This window comes from Herpailurus yagouaroundi, unplaced genomic scaffold (assembly GCF_014898765.1).
Source record: "Herpailurus yagouaroundi ecotype Mexico unplaced genomic scaffold, PumYag 162450, whole genome shotgun sequence".
NCBI classification, from domain to species: Eukaryota; Metazoa; Chordata; class Mammalia; order Carnivora; family Felidae; genus Herpailurus; species Herpailurus yagouaroundi.
The window spans coordinates 69,560-81,566 of record NW_024423178.1 but is presented as its reverse complement, the minus strand read 5'-3'; the positions used below and the strand labels follow the sequence as shown (position 1 = coordinate 81,566).

The 12,007-nt window shown below is 36.7% G+C and overlaps 1 protein-coding gene across 1 annotated transcript in view; it reads left to right on the top strand.

The window, feature by feature from the left end:
• Positions 1–844: 844 nt before the first annotated feature.
• Positions 845–12,007, top strand: part of LOC121026775 (von Willebrand factor D and EGF domain-containing protein-like) — a gene marked incomplete at its 3' end in the record, with an annotated part of 79,431 nt that continues 68,268 nt past the window's right edge. The window contains exons 1-2 of the mRNA XM_040469550.1: positions 845–938; positions 1,151–1,576. Of these exons, the coding sequence (XP_040325484.1) occupies positions 845–938; positions 1,151–1,576 (520 nt within the window). The remainder of the gene's footprint in view (positions 939–1,150; positions 1,577–12,007) is intronic.

The following is a 12,007-nucleotide window of genomic DNA, read 5'->3' as shown; positions in this document are numbered from 1 at the left end:
AGAAGAAGAAGAAGAAGAAGAAGAAGAAGAAGAAGAAGAAGAAGAAGAAGAAGAAGAGGAAGAAGAAGAAGGAGAAGAAACAGAAAAACCTTCAGGTCAGGGACCTATTATATGAAAGAAATGAGGCTGGTCATATCAGGAAATTGTAAGCTGTTGAATGAGGTGTGTGTGTCGGGGGTGGGTACATGCTGATAAGAGAAAAAGAACAAATAAGGATGGAGGGGAGTCCATGGTGAAGACTCTTGCAGCTTATCTTTTGAACGGGAACTTATGCAAAGGACATTGGGTTAATTGACAGATTTAAGTAGAAATACAGGCAAACAAGAAAGCAAGAAGACATATTGTCGATAACACAGAAGAGAGGTGATGGCTGTCTGCACAAGAAGTGTCAGGAATAAAGGAAGAAGATGGATGGAACTGAGTTTTGTTAAAGGAGCAGATAGATAGGTTTCGGGGATTGGTGGCTATAGAACAAAATGAATAGGACCAGGCTTCCAGTTGAGAGGAAGCTAGGGAATCATTCCTAAGACAGGAAATCATGGAAAAGAGAATTTTTTTTTTTAATTTTTTTTCCAACGTTTATTTATTTTTTTGGGAGAGAGAGAGACAGAGCATGAACGGGGGAGGGGCAGAGAGAGAGGGAGACACAGAATCGGAAACAGGCTCCAGGTTCTGAGCCATCAGCCCGGAGCCTGACGCGGGGCTCGAACTCACAGACCGTGAGATCGTGACCTGGCTGAAGTCGGACGCTTAACCGACTGCGCCACCCAGGCGCCCCGGAAAAGAGAATTTTGAAGCAGGTCTGTGAATCAAGGGAGGGATGGGCCTACTGGATCTGGGGACCATGGGGCAGCTGTTCAATCGGCATTTGGTTTTCCTGGTACGGAGCCAGCAGAGAAGTTATGCTGAAAGAACTCTGGACTCAGCGTCATACAGTGGTTACTAGTGCCGCGTGTTTGAAGCATGAGTTAGGCTGTTCCTTTCATTAATCCTGTGAAAGCTGCAGGGAAAGGAGGGAATGCTGCTGTTGCAACCTGAGCCTTCACTGCCTCACTGAGAAGGAAGGTGGCAGAAGCTTCTTCTGAGAAGCTTGGTTTTCGTAAGCAATCCGGCACAGAGGATTGATTGGAGGATCTGTCTGCTGGGACAGTCAGGGGCACTGCCCCTTCCAACGGAACCATCCGGGGCCACATCAATTGGAAGTTCCTCTCTGCAGTTTCTAGAACTACTACGTCCTCCTTAAACAACTGCGCTTGGCGAGGTGCGCGCGCCAAGCCCCACGGGCGAGCCTTCCCTCCGGTTGCGCGCGCCCAGGGGGATGCGAGGGCGGGGAACAGCAGGAGGGATTGGCGCGCGCGCTGCGGACTGCGCCGCTCCCCCACCTGCGTGACCTCCTGGGCAGGAACCACGCAGGACCCCGCGCAGGCGGACTTAGCTCTCCGCTCCCAGGGGTGGCAGAGGCGCGAGCCGGAACCCGCGTCCCACCCAAAACGTAGCAGGAACAGCTGGCAAGTCCGCCCGCCGCCGCAGCAGCGAGTGGCTGAACCTGGGCCAGGTCACGAGCAAGGTCGGAGAGGTAGGGGGCTGAGTGGGGCGCACGCCGTCGGGTGGTGTGGACGTGGGGGCCTGTCAGGTGACAGGACGAGTGTCACGGGGCATCTTAATGTACGGCGGGATGTTGTGGTTGGTCGTGACCGGCCGTCACCCGGCCCCTCCCCTGCCTTTGCCGTGGTCACTTTGCTCCCGGTGGTTTTAGTTTCCCTGTGCGTACTGGCCGCAGTTGTGTCCTGCTCGCGGGCCTGCATTCTACCCGCTGATATCCTCGCTCCTTAAAATCTCTTTAAGCATCTTTGAGAAACTTCAACTCGGTTCTGAAGGCATCCTAGCGGCAGGAAATTGTGCTTAGCAAACAGGAGAATCAGGCGCTGAGTCTGTTAGGATCCCTTTTGCTACTGCTGTAAATTAGATCTCCATTGAGGGAAGAGTCTAGGTCCCCAACTGCTTTAATTTAGGCAAAGAAAGCGTAGCTTAATACACAGTGCTGTTAAAACAGCAACAGTATTCATTAGCCATCCCGGGTACTATTCAATACTTACACAGACAGGAATATTAAAGGAAACGTACTTTTTTTCTTATCTCCCAAATACCCTTATATTTCACAAAAACTACATCTGTCATATACGGGACGTACAACTCTCTACAACTTTAAAAAGGTCACGTGGAAGACTTAATAGCCGTTTAGGATTTTGTCTTTTTATGTCTTACTGAATCTCGTCCGTTTTATTTTGGCTGGTTCGATTTGTAAAAATGGGGAGCTATTATGTCACCACCACACGATTTAAAAATGAGCATTAGACTCAATTTATTAGGTGTGTCCAAAAATAACACACCTGAGTGTAAGTGCTTTCCATTTTTCTCCAGCAGAAATACCATGTCTTCAAAAAGAATGTTTACAAGTGGATTTATGTAATACGTAAAATATGTATTTACTGTAAATACACAAAATATTTTGTAAGAAAATGCCTGACCAACCTTAAAAAAGGCAAGAGACTTCAAAATTTATAATATTTTTACTGTAGACCACATATCCTTTTTTGAGCCTTCAGTAGCCTTGTCGTCTCTCTACTTCAGGCAAGCATTGTCACAGGGTTCAGTGTTCCAGGTATCATTGGTTGGCGCCTCCTTTTTGCAAACGTACCAGGGATTTACCATGTCTTCATGCACATCTTTTAAAAATGCACGCATATAATAAAGTAAATTGTGCATTAATTTTGTTTAGATGAAATATTTTTTTAAAAACTTGACCGAAATTTAATAAGGAAAGTATTTCGATTTTTACTCTAACTACATCTCGTTTTCAGCCTTCACATAAATAGTGACGACATCTCTCTAGGACAAATGTTATCACTTACCAGGTTCTAAGCTCCTATAAAAGTGAAGTGGATAATACCCTTTTGTTTAATCGAGTAGAGACATAAGGGGAACTGAGAGGAAAAGAATGTTTATGGAATATCTTTCCTATTTAGTAAGCACTATAAGGGCATTAAAATAATTAATCTTTATTAAACTGGAATATAGTTTCAGTTGAAGCATGGTTGAGTCATTTACAAGTCGCTAGCACCAGGGGCGCCTGGGTGGTTCAGTCAATTAAGCTTCCATCTCTTGATTTCAGCTCAAGTCATGATCTCACAGATCGTGAGTTCAAACTCTGCGTTGGGCTGCACACTGATAATGTGGAGCCTGCTTGGGATCCTCTCTCTCGCCCTCTGTCTCTGCCCTCCCTGACATACATGAGAGCGCTCTCTCTCTCTTTCAAAAGTAAATAAATAAACTTAAAAAAACCCAAGTCACTAGCATCAGAAATATAGATTTATCTTTGAGACATGACATTAGAGAACACCTTAGTTGCATGGTATACGCAAGCAATAATGGAGCCAATGCCTTTTCATATTGTCATAGTTTCTTTACTAGAATATTATCATATAATTACAGCTGATATTGCATTTTAATATCAAAATAAAATAAGAAAATAGAGTCAGTTTTCATTGAAATCCAAACTCAGGCCATACGGAAACATTTGTATGGGGACTAAGCTATGTTACATCTGTTCTGCAGGAGAAGCTGTAGAGAGGAATTAACTATAAGTCAAAAGATGAGGATTTCGTTAAAATAGTTAACATATTTCTAATTTTGAGACATATTCTGTAGACATACAGGAATCACTGGGGAACATTCTTTTATGTATGTTCACTTAAGATTTTGCTTGTCCACATGTAAGGGGGTAATAGTGTCCTTTCCTTATTGTGTGTTTCTCATGGGTTTTTTGAGCAGATAGCCCAATAAGAATATATGACATTATTAAGTATTTGCAATCATCACAGTCTCTTAGTTTACGAACCAATACTACTTTGGAATTCATTCAAACATAGGCAGAACTAACAGAGATTTGAAAGTAATCTTCATCTGTTTTTCTCCTCTCTTGTACACACCCACCACAGCAAAGGTGAAGTGAAAATATCCAAGATCTGATGCTTTACATCAGAAAATGAGTGGAATTAGCACAAAATATTATGTGGCAAATGAGTCTTTCTGTTCATCTTAAAAAAAGTATTCTAGATGATTTTGTACTATCAACAACAAAAGTGTTTCTTTCATTTCCAATCTCTTATGTTTACACTTGGGTGCCATGGGTAATAGAATATACATTTAAAGAGCTATTTTTGTTGTATTCCATATTGGGATTTTTTTTTTGATAACTACAGTTATCAAAAAGAGTTGTACTTTGTACTGTATTATATGATGAAAAGTGGAGTATATTTAATGCTGCAAAGGAATTTTACTTTGGCATTCATTTATTTATATCATTTTAAATAGAGTTTCCTAAAACTTAAAGCAGACTTTGAACTTTTTAAATTTACATTATATATCATGAAGTTTTTGATATGTAAGTTTTTCTCAAACTTACCTGAAGAATCTTCACTGGTCTTATCGCAACAAAGTGACAGTGGTTTTGGTTTTGAACTTACTTGTTTTTGTAGGTAGCAGTATGTTTGATACACTTTTTTCTTTATGATTCTTCATGGTATTCTGTTTTGTACATTCAGAGTTTGCATTCATGTCTTCACGAATAACTAAATCAACAAAATGCATTTATTAATTCAACTTGTGTATAAGCACCTGTTGTATGTTAGTTCCGGAGGAAATTATACATGAATTGGGAAAAAGCAAAGCAATGCAAATTCTCCAAGTACTCTGTTTTCATGCCAGTGTATATCTAAGTGAAGAAAGCAAAATGATACATGTGACTGTTGAAAATTTTGATATTGATGGTTTCGGAGTTTTAATTTGTGTTGCTGTTGTTGCTGCTGTTAGCATTATATCATGATAGAGCCTATTTACAGATTTAAATGGAATAGGAACTGGAAAGAAACTGGGACAATTTTAGATATAAGAAACATCTCAAATTCATATAGTGTGTTGATGATGGGGAGCGGCTAGAATCATAGAAACCCAGTAGTTTCAGTAAATGGTTGTTGACTGATTAAATGATTAAAATGGTTAATTTACCAAATCTTGTAACTATCCAGCATGTGCCCAATCCAATTTGAGCAAAACAAATGATATATATGGATTTTTTGCAGGCTAAATTAGGTTAGCCAGTCTACCTTTAGACAAAAAGAATGCTTATCACCATCTTATTACTGTTATTCTAAAACTCCACCATTATCCTTGATCTTCACCTTTAGTAAGTGTTGTTTTTCTACTTAGCTGCCTTACTCTCTAGGTTGTGTGGATTTCTTATAGTGAGATTTCTTTAAACATTGTTGGTTTGTGGGCTTAACGAAAAGAATAAGCATCAAGATTCTTTATGGACTACAATTGTAATGAAAATAAATCAAAAGTAAGAATATGGTTATTTGTGACTTGGTTAATACAAGAATCTACTTCCATACATTACTTTGAATATAAAGTAGATTTGACAATAACAATTATGCTCATATTACATATAACTGAGGTGTTAATAAATCAATGAGAAGTGAGAACTTACTTTAGAATAGTAACTCAGGGGAAAGTGTCTTGAAGGATAGCTTCCTGGTTCTGATGGTGGAAAGAAAAATTAGGAAAAAATACAAGATGAAAAATTATCAAACAAATACCAATTTGATAGATTTAAATAAAAAAAGTGTCAGTAGTTTCATTATATGTAAGTGGTATAAATATTCCAATCATGAGGAAAAGATTGTCAGACAGCAGCCTACTTACCCGTCAATAAAATAATAGACACTTAAATTATGGTCAGTTCACATGATGAAATTCTATGCTGTAATGCATTATAATGGATAAAGTTTACCAATATAATGTTGAGAGAAACAATGCAGAAGTACGTACATAATGAACTATTTCATGTGTATAGTGTTCAAAATCACAAAATAAATAACAAACAGGGAAAGAAATCAGAAGAGCGATTTAGCTTTGGCAGGATCATAAGGGAGGCTTCTGGGAGGTGATCATGTTATAAATTTGAACCAGGTGGTGGTAATACAGGTATGTTTACCTTGAAAAAAATCATCCAGCTGTACATTTAAAATGCATATTCTTTATGTATACTTAATGGAAATGTTTATAAAAATATAAATTATTAGTGTAGGCCAACAAGAAAGTTGGTTTGGTTTTATTTTAAATGGTAGCACAATGTGGTATTGTGGAAAGTGCTGAGTTAGGAGCCAGAAGTTCTGTGTTCTGTTGTTAGGTCTGGCACTTACAAAATGTTATTCCTTGGGTATGTCATACCCTCCCAGAGTTTCAGTATCTGCATCTGTAAAATGAGTAATATATACCTAATGATACCACTGTATCTTCTGCCCTGGGACATGGGTCCTCCTGGTTCTCCCACCCTTGACTATGGACTGAAACTATACCACCAGCTTTTCTAGGCCTTCATCTTGTAGCCTACAGATTGTGCAACTTCCCAGACTCATAATTGAGTGAGCCAATCCTTTGTATGAATCTCTTTCTAATCTTTCTGCATGTGTGTGTATATATATAGTAGCACAGACTAAAATGCCCATAAAATGGTATTTGTAAGAGATCTATATGGCAGCATTTTGCATGAGGGAGCATCTAAAAACTGAAATCAATTTCATTATCCATTGAGAAAGGAATATTGAATAGGCTGTGATAGGTCCACAATGTGGAATATTGTGTAAGCACATGGAGGAATGGATATTATATGTTTTAGTGGAGAAAACAGTTTGCATAGATAACTATAGTGTGATGTCAATTTTGTAGAAACAAAAATAGAAATTCCCAAAAGTTTTTCTCATGTGCCTGTGTGTGTGTGTGTGTGTGTGTGTGTGTGTGTGGTTTCTATGAGAGTGTATGAATATGTAGAAGACATGGTACTAATGGATTACTAAGAAATAAAAGAAAGATAAAATCTTGTGGTATTTTTGTTTTTATAGAGACATCTTATGATACAAATATTTCAGAGTACATAATCTGTATTTGTATATTTTGTTAGAAATTAATTGATGAATACTCAAGAAAAAGCTATTTGCAATGAAGATAAAGCCTTCAGGGCTGGCCAAAGAGAAGGTTTTCCATTTTGTTTTGTCTGTCAGGGGATAGAGATCAGTTACCAAAATAAATTTAACCAGATTCACAATTTTGCTCAGGTACCATCAAAGAAGAAAGCCTACACATAGATTTTTTTTTTATAAGGAAATATCCACTGCCCATGACACACTAATCCCCCGAGCTTAACTGTTTGCAGGGTAACAGAAATTTCTTATTTGGTAAGCAATCATTTTAAAGACCAGATCATTTTAGATGATGTAAGAATTGGTTTTGTTTTGTTTCACAAAACAAATGGTGTTTTCAGGAAGTCGGTAAGTTAGGAAACCCAGATGTAATGTGGATGCAATATTGTCTTTGATAACTTTAGTGAAGAACAACTGTGGTCTTTAAGAAGTTGGTGATATGATATTTCATTTCGTGAATCACTTTACTACTTTATGATCATATCTATGTAGACACTGATTCATTGTGTTAAAATGGATTCTTAGGCCAAAAATATTACATTTATATTAATTATATTTAATATAAATTATTAAATTAAGTAACTATTAATAATAAAATATTCAAATAAATTTAATGTAAATGCAGTATTTATATTAAATATAATGAGTATATTTGATTATATATTTATATTATATTTATATTTAATTATAGTAGAATTATAATTAATATTTATATTAAATATAATATAATTATAAATATAATTAATAGTTATATTAATTATATTTGCTCAACGTCAGGGAAAAAAGTCAGCTTTTTACCTATCCAAATGCTGTGTATTCTTATTATAGATTATCTAGATAGTGTGGTAAAAGCAGGGATTTTAACTCTCCAATGAATTAAAAGTTTGGGAAACCTCTTCTGATCACGTATGGGCACTGATACTGGCTCTGAGTTTATACTAAAAGGCAGCCTTGGAAAGAGCGAGATAATGAGGTTTTGTAGGTGATTTTGGGATCCTGAGTAATAAGAGAAACACACTTTAGAGAGCTCCGAGTTTGAGCTCTTCTTTTTGCTTAATACTTGTGGTAAATAAAAGCTTATTCAGCTTCTGTTCACATAAAGACTAAGTTTTATATAAAAAATTATTTTAACCTGTGTGGTAAGTTATATCTAAGGCACATTTAAACCATTCCTCCCTCATTTTAGCAGCTTGCTTCCTTAGATTGATAAGAATAAAGAATTACAGTTTTTACCAGGATATTGTAATTCAGGTCAACAATGATTCTGTTATTGATATTAAATACTGAGTTAGGTACTGGACTTTCAAAGATTAATTAAAAAAGGCTCTGATCACCAGGAGCTTGTAGCCTAGTGTGTAAGATAAATCTCGAGAGAGAAAATTTCAACTCCATGAGACAAAAGCAAATGTGCTTGTGACAAGAGCAGAGATCAGTTTTCATAATGTGTGTGAAGCAGGAAGTGTGAGTGATGGATGCTGAGAAATGTGTGTTATAGCTGAGTTTTGTCTTGGTCATTTTGGGAGGAGATATCGATTATATCAATCTGAAGCTCAGGCAAAATGTCAGGATTAGAGAAACACATTTGTGAGTCAGTGGATGAGAACAGTAGATAAGCTAGGACTGTATATGGGTCATGTAAGAACAGTAAACAGTTAGGGCACCTTGGGGGGATCAGTTGGTTGAGCATCCGACTCTTGATTTTAACTCAAGTCATGATCTCATGGTTGATGGGATAGAGACCAACATGCCGACAGTGTGGAGCCTGCTTGGGATCCTCTCCCTCTCTCTCTGCCCCTCCCCTGCCCCACTCTCTCTCAAAAATAAATAAACATTTAAAAAAAGAATGGCAAACAGGCGAAGTGAGAAGAAAAATGGGCCAAGGGAGGAAGTTAACCACACCACTGATTAAGAGTCAGGAGAGAAGCAAGAAATCTTTTGGGAAATAGTTTTGGTAACGAAAAAATAGAATACACCAAGGGCATTTCCAGAAGATCTTGTGTTACAGAATCCTTTTAAGAAGATAGAAAAAAAATGTAAGGTTTCTTTCCAGAAAATCTTTATGCAAAAAGCTGCATAAAAAACAAATCGTGGATTATACTTTTATTTATTTGAAGATAACTTCAGAATGCAAAATTAATATATAATAATGTATTTTAATTGGATGTGCATTCAATGTTGACTAATAGTAGTTAATATAGCAAATATAATTAATATTAATATGGTTTATATAATTAAGTAATATTGCCTTTTAAGTGCTGGTAAAAAAAAAAAATACATGTCCACAGTCATACTTACCCAGTGAGGTAGTGTGGCCTGTACTTTCTCTGTATTCACTAACTTACATCTAATTTTCATTGGATCTAAAATTTATTAATACCTTTATTTATTGTGATTAACGTATGTAAGAAATGGGGCTCAGTGCATCCCATTAGTCACCTCACCTAATTCTCCTCACAAGACTATGAAACACAGTTTACTTCCTTCTCTTATGAATAAGAAGGCTGAAACCCAAACAGAACCCAAAACTGTGACTCCAGGACAAGAAGTCACAGAACTTATGCTACCCATCTGTGCCGTACTCAAGTCATGAAGCTTCCTGTTCTCCCATCCTCTTCTCTGTAGCACCAGAATTCCTGGTGCTTTGTTACTTCTTTTACATCTGCTTTCTTATTTCAGTGCAGATATTCTTTTAAAGTAAGTGTGAGGGGTATGTTAATACTGTACGCCATGTTAAAATTGCTAGAACTAGGCTCCACTTAGACTGTGACCTTTTCCTTGTCTTATCTGCTACATGAAAGCATAAGAATAGATGCAATTCTGGTATCTACTTTCATCTAGTTTCATATTATTCTTTAAGAGAACCCCATGTCCACCAGCACCATTGTTGTATTAGAATTTCACGTGTACCCCTCTTGTGCTGGGCTTCAGAAGCCTTAGCCTGAGAGGCTTCCCACTTGTTTAACAATGTTTCTTTTCCTCAGGGTCCTCTGTTGAGGTCAGTGGCATTCTCTGCATTTCACACTAGCTTGATAGCCTCTTTTCACAGGCTGGAAGTTCAGGTTTAATCCAACTGTATGTTTTTTAAAGGTATAATAGTTTTGCTTTTGAATAAAGGTTATCCACTTAGTGATTTTAACCAGGTTTCTGCAAGTGGTTTTTGGCAGAAACAGTTTGTGACCTGGTTTTTATTGCTATGTCAGGCGTCTCCTATAATGGTAATTGATTTTCACAATCACCCTTGTGTTTCCTGGAGACCAGAAATCACAAACTTGATAATATTTTTGAACAGAGTAGACATGGCTGCTGGGGAGAGCATTGTGTCAGCATAGGTTAAAGTGAGGACCCCTCTCCTTTAAGTTGACCAGGTAAAGGACACTTAACTTTTCCAGTTCTGATTAAGGGATAGTACATCCCATATAAAGTTAGGGAGCTTTCTGCCATGTTGTATTAGAAGACACATATTTCTATGATTTCATCAGTTGCAGATTTTTTTTTTTTTAGGTAGGTACATTTTCTGCTAAATTAAAAAGTCAGAATAATACAGTGCATTCCAGAGGAGTTATGTCTTAGAGGATTTTTTTTTTTACTTCTTCTTCCTTCCATTGGCATATAGCCAAAAATATTGACTGTATTATTGCTGATAAGTTATAAATATAAGCTATTATTTAAAAAGATGCCCTATTGTAATAATAGAATGGAACAAATAATGTCCTATTCTGCCATCATTGAAAATGGTGGATTCCAAGTAAAGTGTATTTCATCTGTATCAGTGGACTTGAAAACATTTTATCTTTTTCAAAGTTGTTTGTTTTTTAAACTATCTTTTATCATTTTAGACATTTTAAGGAAAGCAGACGTCTGTCTTTCATTTCTAATTTTTGTAGCTGGTTTTATTTGTCATAGTCACATATGTGGTAGTTCTGTTATTTTAACACACAGCTAATCTTTTACCCAGGAGAGAGGAAAATCTGTATTTAAGCCACATTAAAAAATAACAATGTATTCTTTGTGAGAGAGAGAGAGAGAGAGAGAGAGAGAGAGAGAGAGACAGACAGGAAGCAAGGAAGGAAGGGAAGGAAAGAAAAAAAAAAGAAAAGAGAACGTTTTATATCTAGGATAACCTATAAAGTAATAGTAAAAGAATATATAACTATAAACAAAGGAGATGTCATATTGAAAAATAACTTCATTATTCCAAAAGAAAGAAAAGGAGGGAAAAAAGGGACAACAAAGAGATGAGGAAAACCATAAAACAAATAGTAATTTGGGAGATTTAAACAAAAAGATAAGAAATTTCGTTCAGTGTAAATGACATAATACTTTAATTAAGCAAAGATTGTGAGAAACAACCCAAATTGCAGTCATCGGAAGAATTCTAGTTAAGTTGTGATTTATTCACACATGGATTTCTAATCTAATGAACTTCTGTCAATACATTGGTAAATCTCACCAATATGATGTTAAATGAGAGTAGCAAGACTGAAGAGAGTACATACTGAATGATTCCATTTGAATAAAATTCAAAACAGGCCAAAACTAATCTATATTTAGAGAAATCAGAATAGTACTTTATTTTGGCAGGGTAGTGATTGAGAGGAGGCATGAGGGAGGCTCCTGGGATGTGATAATGGTCTACATTTGAAACTTAGTGGCAGTTACACAGGCATGTTTTATTTGTAAAAGTTTATCAAACTGTACATTTAAGATTTATACGCTTTAATATATGTATAAATCAACAAAAATATGGAAATATAAATTAGTAGTCTAGGGTATTCTTTGTGAGTTGTTTTACCCACTTTGTCTATTTTCTCTCCTAAACCTCCTTTTTCCCTCATAGAGTATAAATGGAGTTGACTGCATATCCTGGACTAAATGAACTACCTACAAGGTGTAAATGAAGTACACTCAGAAAGGTAGGAATGTTTTCCACCATAATAGCCTGAATTGTGTCAGTCTTTGTGTCCCCT